The 14,949-nt window shown below is 51.2% G+C and overlaps 5 protein-coding genes across 5 annotated transcripts; 3 read left to right on the top strand and 2 right to left on the bottom strand.

Moving 5' to 3' along the window:
• Positions 1-1,129: 1,129 nt before the first annotated feature.
• Positions 1,130-2,641, top strand: HO133_005600 (uncharacterized protein; the record flags this gene model as incomplete). Its single annotated transcript, XM_037296509.1, has 10 exons — positions 1,130-1,189; positions 1,246-1,283; positions 1,340-1,402; positions 1,468-1,476; positions 1,528-1,541; positions 1,597-1,619; positions 1,669-1,871; positions 1,922-2,312; positions 2,381-2,547; positions 2,605-2,641. The coding sequence occupies 10 exons, from the start codon at positions 1,130-1,132 to the stop codon at positions 2,639-2,641; spliced, it is 1,005 nt and encodes a 334-aa protein (XP_037148491.1).
• Positions 2,642-3,304: 663 nt separating this feature from the next.
• On the top strand, positions 3,305-4,977 carry HO133_005599 (uncharacterized protein; the record flags this gene model as incomplete). The annotated part of the gene is made up of 7 exons (XM_037296508.1): positions 3,305-3,420; positions 3,523-3,656; positions 3,716-4,146; positions 4,213-4,699; positions 4,758-4,773; positions 4,831-4,851; positions 4,902-4,977. 7 exons carry the CDS (start codon positions 3,305-3,307, stop codon positions 4,975-4,977), a joined length of 1,281 nt encoding a protein of 426 aa, XP_037148490.1.
• A 149-nt stretch (positions 4,978-5,126) lies between these two features.
• HO133_005598 (uncharacterized protein) lies at positions 5,127-5,369 on the bottom strand (the record flags this gene model as incomplete). The annotated part of the gene is made up of 1 exon (XM_037296507.1): positions 5,127-5,369. The coding sequence occupies one exon, from the start codon at positions 5,367-5,369 to the stop codon at positions 5,127-5,129; it is 243 nt and encodes an 80-aa protein (XP_037148489.1).
• A 2,447-nt stretch (positions 5,370-7,816) lies between these two features.
• Positions 7,817-9,751, bottom strand: HO133_005597 (uncharacterized protein; the record flags this gene model as incomplete). The annotated part of the gene is made up of 1 exon (XM_037296506.1): positions 7,817-9,751. One exon carries the CDS (start codon positions 9,749-9,751, stop codon positions 7,817-7,819), a length of 1,935 nt encoding a protein of 644 aa, XP_037148488.1.
• A 3,177-nt stretch (positions 9,752-12,928) lies between these two features.
• On the top strand, positions 12,929-13,800 carry HO133_005596 (uncharacterized protein; the record flags this gene model as incomplete). The annotated part of the gene is made up of 3 exons (XM_037296505.1): positions 12,929-13,004; positions 13,051-13,259; positions 13,417-13,800. The coding sequence occupies 3 exons, from the start codon at positions 12,929-12,931 to the stop codon at positions 13,798-13,800; spliced, it is 669 nt and encodes a 222-aa protein (XP_037148487.1).
• Between the last annotated feature and the right edge of the window lie 1,149 nt (positions 13,801-14,949).

The following is a 14,949-nucleotide window of genomic DNA, read 5'->3' as shown; positions in this document are numbered from 1 at the left end:
AGAATAATGCATCGAACAAGGGATAGTACTTTCAGAAGACGGTCCGAGGTAAGATCTTACCTTATGGTGGGGCAACGTTGATACTTCGGGTTTCGGAGCGGGTCCTGATCAAGCCGACGTACTGCAGAAAAGCCGAGCCTCTTAGCGTCTTGGCAGAATTGGAGAGGACGCAAAGAAGCATCCAGCACTTTTAGCTTTATTTCTTCATTCCTTCTATCATCCTATCGCTTGGTTCAAGCCCAGAGCTTCTACTCACACCGAGTCGACCACATCAACATATACCGTGCATACTAATAACACATGTCAAACAAGCTTGGTTGATCGATCTACGCCGTCATCTTCTTCCAAACCTCGCGTGTCTGAAAAGCGAAGTGCACATACCGCCGACGCTCATCCTCACGCGAGTCCACTGCCCTGCATCTCTAAAGTAAAGCACAAGTAGGTACTTCAGTATTTACTTTACTTTAGTACTCATCGGGTGCTTCTGAATAAGCGTAAAGTAAAGTAAAGTATGTCAAATAGCAGCCAGTTATGCTTTTCATATGCGGCTAGAAACGCCACGGAGATTAAGCGCCTATCGGCCCATTGGGCCGCTGAGCGATCATAATGCCGACCCTGGTCACCTGAACTCTGAAGTGAATCTGCTCTGATGAGCGATGAGTGAGATGACCCCCACCTGCAAAGTCTTGTCTTGAATTCATAAAATCCCCCACCTCAGGATGTCTGATTCACTTACCCTCCCCATCAATCTTCTTTCCTTCAAAAAATGTTGCTGACGCCTTAGTGAAGTAGTAGAGTATACATTATACTTATGTAATGGCTGTCGTGTTCCGCTGTCTGATCAAGTTAAAGTCTGCGCTTAGATAACCTTGATCCCTCGTGTTGGTGCAGCCTGTCGAATCAGACTCCAAAAATCGGCCCTCGTGCAGACGAACCCGCATGTCAGACTGCACTTCTCGTGCCGACTATATAGCCAATGCTCGGGCCCCACGTGCTGGCTGCTTACTGCTCCATGTCCTGACTTGAAAAACCTGCTCCATCATCCACCGTCGTACCTCTCAACGCCCCTGTGATAGATAGCATTGCCTCCGCGGCGGTCTGACTGCTGTGCCCGGAAGCGACAGACGCAATGACTGCCAATCCACAAACAGCTCCTGCGAGAGACAACATCATCGAGGCAGATCCTGATGTGAGCATCCTCTCGGGACACGGCCGAATGCAACACATGGCTGATGCATGCTCAAGCTCTACGATGCGTCTGATTCCAGCCTTGGAGATGATGTGTACGCTTTTGGCCATGTCCTTGGAATCTCAAGTCATCTGACTGCGCATCATGCAGATCCAAGTACACTGCATCAATGACCAGTAGTATCGAGAGATATCCTGTAGAAAACGGTCGCAGGTAAAAGCCCCAGCCATGTAATCCATGGTCTGAGGAAACAGTCACTAAGGACCATGATTCCACAGATACCATGCGTATGTGGTCCAATTACTTCGGGGGCAAGGCTGACCGTAACCGACGTGAAGCTTTAAAGACGGCAGTGAGTTCTCTCCGTGTTGCTTAGAGAGTACACACGCTTATTCTATGATTCTTAGATTACGTGCTGCCGAACGATGAAGTATGCCAACTTCCTGCGCAGGCACACTACCCGCTAACGCACTTTGAAGAGCGAATTGGATCGCCTCGACCTTACACACCAAATGTTACGCATAACAATGGGCAACAAGCTCCATTTTGCACCCATTGGCGAGAAACCTGAAAAGATGCTTGACATTGGAACCGGAACAGGTATCTGGGCCATCGAGATGGGTGACGACTATCCAAGTGCGGAGATTATCGGTACTGACTTGAGCCCCACTCAACCTTCCTGGTACAGCACATGTCAGCATCAGCCTTGTGTCACGGAAGCTAACGTATAAGGGTCCCCGCAAATGTCAAGTTCGAAATCGACGACGCGGAAGAGCCTTGGACCTTCCAAGAAAAGTTTGATTTTGTACATGTGCGCTATCTGGTGGCAGCCATTGCAGATTGGCCGAAATTGATGCGCCAAGCTCTCGAACATACCAAGCCCGGCGGATGGGCCGAGTTCCAGGACTTTGACGTTACCTACTATTCGGAAGATGGGTCCCTGAAGGAAGAACACGATGTCTCCAAGTGGATCACTACGTTGATCAACGCAGCGAATGGGTTCGGCAGAGATGCTTGTCCGGGCTCGAAACTGGAAGGGTGGATGAAAGATGCAGGTTTTGCGGGTGTTCAAAATGAGAAATTTCGCCTGCCTATTGGACCGTGGGCGAAAGATAAGCATCTGGTATGCTCTGCTCGTGATAATGTCGACAACTATGCCCTGTAAGTTGAACGTTGCTGACGCAAGACCAGAAAACGGTTGGCGCCTGGAATCTAGCACAGATTGAAGCCGGCATAGAGGGATTTACTTTAAGGCTGTTCACGCAATTCCTAGGCTGGAAGCCTGAGGAGGTGCAGGTGCTGCTTGCCAATGTGCGAAAGGATCTGCGAGATCCAAGGATCCACGCACAGCTCGACTTGTGAGATCATTCCTTCTTTAGCCGTGGAAATAGATCGCTGACAAGGGCGGACTTCAGCCACGTTGCCTACGGCCAGAAGCCCAAGGCGGCATAGGTACGCTTGACGATTGAACGTTCAAGATCAAAGACCGAAACAGAGACCAACGGTTCGTATTCGAAGGAATGACCTCGAAATAGCATCTGTCCCAGCGTTATGATATCTACGTGCGTTTAGCAAGACGACATTACACGGCCTTCTGTTGAATCTCAACTGCACTTGTACCTAGTGTTGAATCTTGACTTAACCGTCTCCGTTCCCAAGCACCACCCCATTTCCATGAATCTCGGCTTTCTCAACCTCCTGACTTCCCGTCATGTCATGCTTAGATCCAGCGCCTGATCCCTAGGAAGAACCGGATCCACGCTCGCCGCTACCCTCGCGGACCGTGTCCGGAGTCCATCGGAGTTCGAAGAGCTTTCCCAATTCCGAGATACCGATAGCCCAATTTGTAGTGCACTAGATGGTTTATTCTACCGTCGAAAGCGGTAGAAACACTGAAGTTGCATTCTGTTCGTGTGCTCTTAAATAAACAAATAAATCTTTCTGTGAGAATGAGCTCTCCCAATGATAGGGAAATCCAAGAAAGCGAATCCACAGTCTTAGCTTAGACTAGTTTAGGACTACTCTACTCTACTCGTAGGGCTGGGCTGCAACCAAAAAAAAGTGACGAATCTCAATCCTTCCTATCCTTCCTCCACCACCTTTGATTTCCCAATCATGGCGTCCTTCTCCCCCACCACCGCCCGCGCCAAGTTCCCCGCCCTCCAGCAATCCCACCAAATATATTTCGACAACGCCGGAGGCAGCCAAGCTCTAGGCACAGTCGCATCATCGTACGATTGATCCACCTCTGCTGTACGACTTAGATCACCAATGCCATGACATCCGAGCTACTACTGCTCGGCTTGCTTGGAAGAACTGATATCCGTATGCAGGGTGAAAGACTATCTCGAAGAGACCAACGTTCAACTTGGCGCGAGCTATGACGTTGCGAAGCAGAGCACCGAGAGCTATGGGAGGGGATTGGAGGCCGCGGCGGGGTTTATAGGCGCTGCGAGCGATGAGATTGGTACCGCTGATGCCCAAATGGTTTACTACTTTCAGTCACTGACGCCATCTCCGTTGCAGTGATCGGCCCGTCAACAACCCAGCTCTTCTCCAACCTCTCCCTCATCCTCAATCTCCCACCCGGCTCCGAAATCATCATCTCCTCCCTCGACCACGAAGCCAACATCTCCCCCTGGGTACGCCTCGCTAAGTTATACAACCATACAATCAAATGGTGGCCAGCCGCCCCCGCTTCTCCGACTCACGCGTCCCCCTCCCCAATCCTCACGTCCGAGAACCTAAAACCGCTTTTGTCGGAGAAGACCGCGCTGGTCACATGCACGCATGCGAGTAATGTGCTGGGGACGATACACGACGTGAAGGAGATTGCGCAGACGGTACATATGATTCCTGGCGCGAAGTTATGTGTGGATGGAGTGGCGTTGGCGCCACACAGAGAGGTTGACGTCAAAGCTTTGGGCGTGGACTTCTACGCTTTCTCGTGGTACAAAGTGCGCATTACACCCAACCTAGCTGTCGAACCGTCTTTGGTGGCCTTGATGCTGACTCTACACCAGGTCTACGGTCCACACATCGCCATCCTATATGCATCCCGCGACGCTCAGCGCAACCTGGGTTCACTAGGCCACTACTTCCACACTGGCACCAATATCGAAACGAAAATCGGCCTTGCGTCCGCCAGCTACGAACTCGTAGCTGCACTTCCTTCAATCGTCTCCTACTTCGGGCCCGATAAGTCCGCAACATGGGCCGCCATCGCCGCACACGAGGAGAAGCTACAGGGCATACTTCTGAGATACCTGCGAAGCAGGGATGATGTGACAATACACGGCGAGAAATCTGCGGATAAGGAGTTAAGGGTGCCAGTTGTGAGCTTTACGGTCAACGGCAGGAGCTCGAAGGATATTGTGGATGGCATTGAGAGCAAGTCAAACTTTGGGTGCAGGTGGGGGCACTTTTATAGTAAGAGGATGGTGGATGATCTGCTGGGGCTGGGAGGTTGTGATGGGGTCGTACGGGTCAGTATGGTGCATTATAACACTGGTAAGTCTCCCTGTAGGGTGATGCATGTGAAGGAGGCAGAAGCTGATGACGGGTGTAGAGGAAGAAATAGAGAGGTACGTAAAGGTATTGGATGAGGTGCTGTCATGAAAAGTGGGCCAGCAACGCCTAAGGATTGATCGTGGAAAGGTACGGTGAGCAATGTCTGGTCTGCCCCCAAAAGCTTCAGCTGATCGATCCGCAGGACCTTGAAGGATCTCCCAGTGCTTGTGCGCCCGCTAGTTCTGAGCTTTATCGATGCGTCAATCCTCGCTACATGAACTCTGCGCCCTATCTTCGACCGCTCCATCAGTCAAAGAAAGTCGTTTAGACCACTCTCCCGCACCTGCAGCCCTCCAAATCTCAAGCTCTCCCACCACGACCCACCCCATTATCCCGCGCCCAACGCGCTGCACTCCGGCCTCGCCCATCAACCGCCCCATCCCTCGAAGACTTCTTCTTCTTCTTCTTCTTCTTCTTCTTCTTCTTTCTCCTTCTCCTTCTCCTTCTCCTTCTCCTTCTCCTTCTCCTTCTCCTCCTTCTCCTTCTCCCTTCTCCTTCTCCTTCTCCTTCTCCTTCTCCTTCTCCTTCCCTTCTCCTTCTCCTTCTCCTTCTCCTTCTCCTTCTCCTTCTCCTTCTCCCGTCTTCTTCCTTCATCGACTTCCTCATCCATCCATCCATCCATCCATCCATCCATCCATCCCCATCCCGGACCAATCAACCAAGCCTACCATACCCCCAAAGCGCAAAAATGCCACCATCGTGCACCACCAATCATCTCGCCTGACCCCGAAGCCCTACGCTCGGCCCCCGGTGTCGGATCGTTGGTCGGTTTTGGTTGGTTGGTTGGTTGGTTGGTTGGTTGTCGGGTCGGGTCGTGTTGGGGAGGGATGTCGGCGGTTTTTCGTGCCGGGGGGGGGAAGGTCGGGATGGATGGATGGATGGATGGATGGATGGATAGGCGCTGCTTGCTTCGTCTTGATGGGTCTTGTGGAGAGGGTGTAGAGGGGGGGGGGCGGCGGCTTGTTTTGTTTTGTTTTGTTTTTCCCTTTTTTTTTTTGCGTAAGTAGAGTAGGGTAGAGTAGAGTAGAGTAGATTAAAGTAGAGTAGAGTAGAGTAGAGTAGAGTAGAGTAGAGTAGAGTAGAGTAGAGTAGAGGTAGAGTAGAGTATGTTATGTATATGTTATGTATATTAGCATCATTACCGCTTGATGTGCATGTATGTATGTAGAAGAAGCGGGATGAGATTCTTTTTGACCACTACTACTGTAGGAGTTGAAGTAGTTGAGATCATCACCCGCAGACAACGAACCAAACAATCCAACCCATCTGCGCCATCGGATCAGGGCGCATGATCGTCATTCGTTTCTTCATTCATTCACTGCGTCCTATGATACCATCTTCTAAAACATAACCACCCTCCAACCGCCCACCCAAGCCACGGCCATTACATCAAACGGTACCGATCAACCTCGTATCCGCTCCGCCCCGCCAAACCCCGCGTGACGCGATCGGCTGGTGGTGGTGGTGAGGTTTCGTAATGATAGGATCGTCTACCTATCTGGCGAGTGTGAAGGTTGTACGTACGTACGTAAGGGAGAGGGTGAGTGAGTGAGTGAGTCGATAAAACTGGGCGATCGCGCAGGGGCAAGCACGAGGCGGCGAATGAGGAATGCGAGGTTGGAACTGTGGGATTTTTCTCATGACCGGGTGGGTGGAGAGGGTGTAGTGTGGATGTGGGGAGTTGGTCTATTGGAGCGAAGGCTGTACGACGAGCGCGGATAACTATGTGGTCTTTTTTGAAACCTCGGGGTGATTTGACGGACGAGCTTTTGTTGGTGGATTGGGTTGGGGACGAGGGGCTGGGTTTGAGGGGAAGGGATTGGTGATGTGGAGATGGGTGGAGGAGGGTGGGATGAAGTGAAATGAAGTGAGTGGAGTGGGGTTGAACTGCGATAAAAACATTGGAAAGGAGTCGAGGTGAAGCGAAGGAGGATTAAAGATAGGAAACTGGGCGGGCAGCATCGAGAAGAACCAGCTACGGTGAAACGATGATAACATACGGTGCCTGACCTCTGCATTCCTGGTCTTGAACACAAAGACGTTAAGAGAAAAGTGTGATCCTGGATCTATCGCCAGAGAGGCTCGACCTCCCTCACGCCATCACCATACAAGAGATACTGCCTAAAAAGGCTTCCGATAATAATTTGCCAAGGATTCATACGCCCAGCTCCAGTGTCCGTCTTTCACGCCGCGACGTTGTCAACAGATAACCCCGCTAAAGGGCCAGGTCCAGACCATCCAGGTAGGGATTCCCAGTCGAAGTCGTAGCCTTGTCCCCTTCTATAAGGTAAATGGAGATGAAATCCATTGCGTCCATACTCTCCAATTTGAGACCAAGCATCACGAAGCTCAATGCGACCCTACCTCGAGCCAAGACCGAGTCGACAACAGATTTCTGAGAATGCACCACGAAGGACGGAAACATCGATACGAGGGGAAAAACCGGCGCGGAAACATGCAGTCTCCTCGCAAATTCCTCATCCATCAACACCCTCGCCCCCGGCACGACCCTCGAGAAGGTCTGCGTTCGACGCCTGGGATCCGGGTCGCGGAACTTGATGACGATTTTTCGTATCCGACCACTGCGTGATCGATAAGAGGCAGCATCCGACGGGCATCTTGAACATAGCGGGTGTCCCGCTGGATGGGAGGACCTTGACGCTGCGGAAGAGACTCACGTCCCATCCCAGAAGCTCGTCTGTGCGCTACTCGTCGATGAGCCTGTTGTATATATCGGTGCGCGAGCCTGTGGGACGGATACCACGCGTGCGCAGTTCCAGAGAAAGGACCCTGTCTGAGAGGAGGCGTTTGAAGTCGATGATTTGCTGCAAGGCTGGTGATGGAGTCATGTTTGGGAATCATTGGGAGTGTCAGGGTTTCTTGCGCCGCAAGCCGATATATGAGGAGCCGATGGGCGGTCGATGCCTGCTGATGGGTCTGCTGTGGTCGGAGAGGAGGGTTTGATGGTGGAAACCTGTTTGGCGGTAGATTGAGGGTTTACGTTGGCCGCGTGATCGGAGCAATTAAGGAAGGAGCGAAGGAGTGCGTAGATACCACTCAAAGCTTCAAAATCTCTTTGAAGACTTCCACGATTTGATTCATATGGCGATCTCGCGCCTTTTCAAACGGTGTTTCCTCGTCCTCATCAGGAAGGTCCGCGTCAGCGCCACTCTCCAGCAAAAACCTGACGACTGCGTCGTGATTCTTCTCTGCAGCCAACGCGAGTGGTGTGTTTCCCATCCTATCTTGCGCGTTGATCTCCGCACTGTTCTTGAGCAAGAGCTTTGCGACGACCTTGTGGCCTTTGATTGCAGCTAGAGCCAGCGCAGTCCTTCCCTCATTGTCTGCGTGCTTCAAATTGGCACCTTTGTCAAGCAGTATCCTGACACACTTGGTATGGCCAGCGTCAGCTGCTCGCAGTAGAGGTGTCTGGCCGGACTTATCTGCGACGTCAACTTCAATGCTAGGCTGTTTGAGGAGCAATCCGATGGACTCTTCGCTACCTTCAGCTGCAGCCCATGAGAGTACGGTCTTCTTCTCATCTGTAGGTACGTTGGGATCTGCCCCAGCATCCAGAAGCATCTTCGCGGCTGAAAGGCGCTTGCGTTGAAGGGCCTGATACAAGGGTGTCTCACCCCACCGACTCTGGCCATTGATCTCGATATCCTTCCTCTCAAGGAACATTTGAAGTATTTCATCTCCGGCGGTAGACGCCATCCACAGTGGGGTCTGCTTGTAGGTCGTATCGCATTGATTAGGGTTAACATCTGCCCTGTCAAGCAGGAGTCTCACCACCTTTTGGTGCCTTCCAAAGATTGTTTGCAATAGAGGCGTGAAACCATCTTTCGATACCGCGTCTGGGTCAATATCTTTCTGCTGTAGCAAAAGCTCCACGACTGCGTGGTGACCGTTGTTGGCAGCTTTGAATATGGCCGTTTGCCCCGTGTAGTCCTTCAGATTTGGGTCGACGCTCGGCTGCTTCAACAGCAGTCTGACAACGGCTAAATGCCCGCCCTCTGCTGCGAAGTGCAGTGGTAATCTGTCACCCACGGTACCCTTCAGAGGATTGGCTCCCCTCTCAAGTAGGATCTCGACAATGGCTAATTGGCCGTGTTCCGCAGCTCGCACCATCGGCGGCCATCCGACATTATCATCCGCATGCACATCAACTCCCTTATCTAATAAGAGCTCCACTTCTTCGGTGTCGCCCTTTCGGATGGAATGGAAAAGCAAGTTTCTGAACTTTTTGTCGATCTCAGCGTTGATATCGTCTTCGTCAGCTTGCCCGTAGTCCGGTCCCGTTGGCCTCATACGAGCCGCCAATTCTCGTAGAAACTCAAGGTCGGGTACGTTCTGGTATCTTTGAGTCGCATCGTGTAGCAATGTATCAACGGATTGCTTCATCTGAGATTGAATGGAAGAGTTCAGTAGATCATGCAGGCGCTGTACAAAATGCGCAATATCATCGATAAGACGCTTCATGCTCTGCTTGTCCACCGCGGCCCACCAGAGCTTTTTTGGGTAACTGTTTTTTGCTTGGATGACCTTGGCTGCAGCAGTAGAGGAGTACTTCTCGCCTTGGCCGAACAATCTCTTGAAGCGGCTAGTCGAAGTTTTTTCATCATCCAGGACAGCGGTCGCTTTCATCAGTGGCGGAGCTTTCTCCAACAGCACAAGCTTATACTTCTCCTTCAACAATCTAGTGTCGTTGGTAAGATTCTCAAGATGCTGCAAGGTATCTGCAACGAGCTTCCAATCCATAAGCATGTCCGCCTGGGATGGATCCTGTAGGTTGACCTTTTCTGCCCACTGCTCAAGTCTAAATTGCTCCCAGTCCAGCATAGAGCGAAAAATGTCTGCATCCCGCCCCAGGTTGCCGGCCGTCGAGAGCAGAACGAAGCCTTTGACGCATCCATCGAAGATCTGAAAAGAGAAGCCAATGATACTCACGAGCGTTGATGCAGCCCCGACAGCCTCGAGTCCGGTCGCCATCCTTGCAGACTGGAGGTCTGAATATGTTGTATCGACGGAAAACGGGGAATTTCAGGGGAAAACTGTTTGAAGATCTTGAAGCCGAGCTAGGCCAGACTTGGGCCGAATAAGCGAGACGTTTTGGGCCCCCACAATCTGGAGATCTACCGTCTTATTTTGCACACCTTGCGTCTCCGTTCTGCTGAACCTCCGCACTTCTGTGAGTTCAACGTCTCCGTAAGTCATCCAGTGTATCGACCTCTTCGAATTAGGAACTTCTCATTGGGACCAACAAGACAAGACGTGATTTTACGCGTCGTAGATGTTTCGATGAAGTGCATTGAGGTCCAAGGCGATTAGAAATCGGGGCTTGACATTTGTTAAGATGCATGCTGTACAGGTATTGGTTGGGAAGTTGCTCGAGGTAAGAGCAACTCGAGGATGCGTAGTCAAGTTAGGTTATCAAACCTCATCAAGTCACCTCTTTGCAAATATCTGTTACTGATACAAACCCCACGATCGGATATCGCTGATCCTTAAGAGGCTTTCAATTCATCTGCAGTGTGAGCTCACGACTCGCAGCCAAAATTGGCCAGCCCCCCAACTACATCGACCATCCTGGCAGTTAACCCCGAGAAAAGGCGTCTCGTCGCATGAAGTTTGAACCCGGTGGCACGGCCAACGTCATCGTAAACATGGAGAGTATCAAAAATCAGGGGTACCGAAGTAGGCTTCCAGCCAATTGTGCCAATGTCTTGGAGGATGCTACCTTCAAAGGTGGTATTGGAGGGATGGAGTGTGATGTGAAGAGCCTCGATGTCCATGTCGAAGCCGATGTGGTGCTGGAAGGGTGAGGCGGGCCAGTCGCCCAAGCATCTGATAAACCCGTTCCGAGAGGTGATAGTACTGTGTTCTGGGATGGCAATCGCAGAGTTCAAGGTCCTAAAGATACGAAATGTGCAAAAGCTAGGAGTTGAAGATTCAGACGGGGAGGATTGGATAATCAAGGGTTTTTTTCCTTTTTGCCACCGGTTGCAGGAGAAGGCAGGTTTGAAACATAGCCAAGAAGAGCCCTGTTGGGGAAAAAGGTAGACTCGCGCATATACGCCGAGTCGCTAGCTGCTATCAATCCGTACGCACAATAGCATTTTGGCGGTCAGACATGGACCCAATGGACTGATCTTGCCAATCAGATTGACAGTGTTCCGCACAAGAATGGTGTAGGAGGTTGTTGGGAACTTGCGGGATGCGAAGAGTCTGCCGGCTGAGAAGGAGAAGGCAATCTTTTATATGCAGAAGCGGTTCGAGATTTATGTGATTGTTCTACCAGTAAGGGGGAACAGTGCTGCGGATGGCTCTAAGACAGAGGTGAAGGAGGATTGATGAGAAGCAGGTTGGACGGACGAGGTCATATTCATACAAACAACCTTGGTGCTGGCAGGCGAGGCCAAAACTTGCATTCTTTACAACTTGTGTTCCTACCTAAATTGCGACACTTTCGACCGATGGAGAGCTTTAGCTTGGCCAAGGCCTAGCTTAGTGCATTCTCCTAGCGTTCTCCGAAGTTTAGCCTGTTCTTGCAGCCTGGACTATCCTCGCTCTCAACACTTGACTCAAGTGTTATCGATCGAGGCATCTCTGTTTCTGCTTCTGCCGTGTCAGGTCTTTGAGACAGAGAGGATGCAGTGGATGAAAGTGTTCCTTGGTCTGCGGTGGACTCGTCCGCTCTCAGACCCATTGCGGTTGATGCACTTGGTGTGCCAATATCGAATACCCTCTGTATCGTTTTTGGGGAATTCATGTTGTACGTGGTACACTCCTCCTAACATGAGGAACACGAGTTGCAGAGGCTGTGAGAGGTGATGTTGCATTGGATCGATGATGTCGAAGGGCAGGAGGGGACACTCTATGTCTTTCTCCCACCCGACATTCTATGCCAGACAGTACAAAGGGCTTCCGGATTCCAAGTCCATCCAGATCATATCTGCGAATCAGAGTCCATTCTCGTCTGAGCTTCGGAGTCCTATTTAGCTAAGAGCATGGTGCTCGTCACCGTGGCAAGCCGCAACATTAGCTCTGTCTTGGAGTTTGGGAACCTCGAGCCGGGCAATGTGTTCCAGAACTTTTGACGTATCTTAGATTCTGGAAACTTCCAATTGATTTGGAGGCCGAGCTGGGTTGATGATGGTACATGCAGTGGTGGACAGCGATCAGCAATCCCCTTTCTAGCAGGTGACTGAATCCTGGAACCGTTCGAGACAAGGCTTGCAAAGCCACAAAATGCTCTACCCCACGATCTAGATGGGTTCGCATTTGTGTTATTGCGACGAGACGGATCGGCGCCTTCGCGGGACGAGTATGTACAATCCAAAGAAGGTTACCGGTTATGCACAATCCGCTTCTCGCCGGGACTGTTCGCTCTCGCGCATTTAGCCTCCACATGCATCATCCCCAGACTATTATCGGAAATTTTCATGCATGCAGTTGATCGATTAAAGAAAATGTCCGTGTTTAGACTGAAAGTCTTTCCCCGCATTTATAGTACCTGTCAAGATACCTCTTGCCCTTCCTGATGTCGGTACGAGGGTCTCCGATGTCGGTACTAACCAGTCAGCTTCGAAAGGATACTGTCGTCGCCAGACACTGGAATGCCTTTCAAATTCCAGTTTTTGGAGTCGGTCATTAAGGCAGGAGATCTAGTAATTTGATTGCTGCTCTATTGCTGATCCACCAAAGCCATGGAGTTAGCCTTCTGCGGCTACCGAAGACCCACTTCAAAAGAGCCGATGCTATGGATACTCTAGGTATAAAACACTGGACGTGCTGTGCCCGCGGCAGAACCCTCAAGATACATGAAGTTCCCAATGTTCCACAAGCCAGAAGCTTGGACGCCAACAATTCACAACTCCCGCTCTCGGCTGAACACTTATACTCAGCCTACCGCTTGTCCAAATCTTTACATCGCGACTAGCTGACATCGTTACTATGGGTTTTGTATGGTCCCCTCAAGTCGTGCCTTACGTTCCTTGCAACAAGCCGCCTCCAACCGTTTTCGATATTCAATGCCACCCTCGAGCGGACGCAGTTTGTGCCGAGCTTGATAGCTTCTTCATGAAACATTGGCCGTTCAAGCACCAGAAGGATAGGAACAGGTTCTTCACCTCCCAAACCAACCGTTGGGGATGTTTGGCATTTCCCATGGCTGATGATGACCGTCTTCTGGATACGGTCAAGGTGAACACATTGCTGTTCCTCCTTGATGGCAAGTCTGCCCGTTGGTCACATTTATAGAGTCTGTAGGCTCATATGCTTTTCGATAGACGTGGCAGAGGACATGAGTCTCGAAGAAGGCAAGAGGCTCTACAAGAGGCTGATTCCGATCGCCATGGGCAAAAAGCTCCCGAACCGCAGTGACCCTTACGCATGGATTACCTACGACGTTTGGACGAGTATACGTGCTTGTGACAAAGAGCTCGCGGATCAGGTGCTTCGGGAAGCCTTGGTTTGCATCACTGCCCAGGTTGACTCGGTGCGCTTTGAGTGTCCGGACATATGATCTTTGCTTAAACAGCGGATCAAGGAGGGTGGCTGCGCGTGAGTACCTGCCTCGCTGTCTCTCTTGATGTAGTAACTTAATGACAGCCATTTCAAGCTTTATCGCAGCCTGCGTACGATACAGCTCGCAGCTGCGCGTGCCCAACAAAACATTGAAATCACTGGAAAGGATCCACGAAAGCTACGGCAAACTCGGCATCATTGTCAATGATATCCACAGTTATGAGAAAGAACTCCGTTTGTGGAACAGGGACCACAAGGAAGGTGCGAAATTGCTGAACATCGTGAATACAATGTCTATAGATGCTGGGGTATCATATGCCACGGCCAAACGCATTTTGTGGGTTCTCTGTCGGGAGTGGGACATTGGTCATCAAGACATGATGGCAAAAGCGCTGGAAGGTAGAGGAGGGGCTGATCCGGCTCTCAAGCTGTATCTCAAGGGTCTAGAGTATATGCTGGGTGGGAATGAATATTGGAGCGAGAATACCGAGCGCTATCATTGGCGTGACTGAGTTTGAAGAAGCTCAATTACGTTAATAATTGGCGATGTTTGCCCAAAAATGGAGAATTTTGATGCACTATCACGACTCACATCAGTGGTTTATCAGAGTAGCGAAAACTTGACTGTCCATGGGAGGAGGAGGATGGAATTTGAGGTTTAGCTTCTTCTCAGCAGATACTCCAGGTCCGTTGTAGCATATGCACGTTGGGGCGAGTAATTTGTCATTCTCTGAAACACTCTGGTATCTGGAGCTCTTCGGACAACTAGAGTAGATGATGATCATCTCAAGGAGCAGCGCTAGCCGAGGGTTGGGAGGCTCCTTGGTCAAGCGGGAGGCTTCCCTAGCAACTTGTGGTACAGCGAGACCATTCTTCGACATCGAAAATCTGTGGCCGCCGGTCGTCTCTCTATCTCTCTTAGTGCCAACGGCTGCGCTGTCCACTATCATGGACCTCTTCGGTGGAACGAGACAGTCAGTCGTATCCTGACTCGCTGGTGAAGAAAAACCGGTCACGGTGAAAGATGCAGGAGGTTCGCGTGCCATATCCACTTCGGGAAGGTCTACGGTAGATCATGCACCTCGGCTCAACCTGCAGGCTCAGCCAGCCACACCGTCTTCACAGGGGGCAACGGGCATGGCTTGAGCGGAAGCGTTGGGGGTTTTGGATGCATTTCATGGCTATCTCTACGTCGTGTGACTTCACAGGATACTATCACTGTCCGGCAAGACGAAACACCCGTCTGCTCGTCATGCCGCCGAGCACGGCTTACGGTATGTACGCGGCACCCGTCTCTGCAGCCGCGATAGGTTCCTGCATACGAAGGCATTGGGGAATTGGGTCTTTACACGATCACGACGATCGGACTTGCCGGGCCAACGGGTTGATTGCCTGAAGCCACTTACCGTGTGGAGACAACGATCTGCGCTCGGTTTGGAAGAACAGGAAGGCAGCGATGGTTGGCTTGCAGTGCCGACAGGTGCATTGAACTTGAAGCCACCAGTATGCGGAGCCACGTCTGAACCCAGCTGAATGTATGCATGGACGTGGCAGTTTCCTCGTTCTGTCCCTTCAAGTCTCGGTCTCAGATAGTCGTCGTTCCTCTCATCCGGACACTACGCCTTCACCCCCTCTTCAGACGAGCAAAGCAGCCTTGGACC

Source organism: Letharia lupina (genome assembly GCF_014066315.1).
Source record: "Letharia lupina isolate WasteWater1 chromosome Unknown contig_21, whole genome shotgun sequence".
Taxonomy (NCBI): domain Eukaryota; kingdom Fungi; phylum Ascomycota; class Lecanoromycetes; order Lecanorales; family Parmeliaceae; genus Letharia; species Letharia lupina.
The sequence above is the reverse complement of the archived record's forward strand: the minus strand, read 5'-3'. Positions and strand labels throughout refer to the sequence as shown.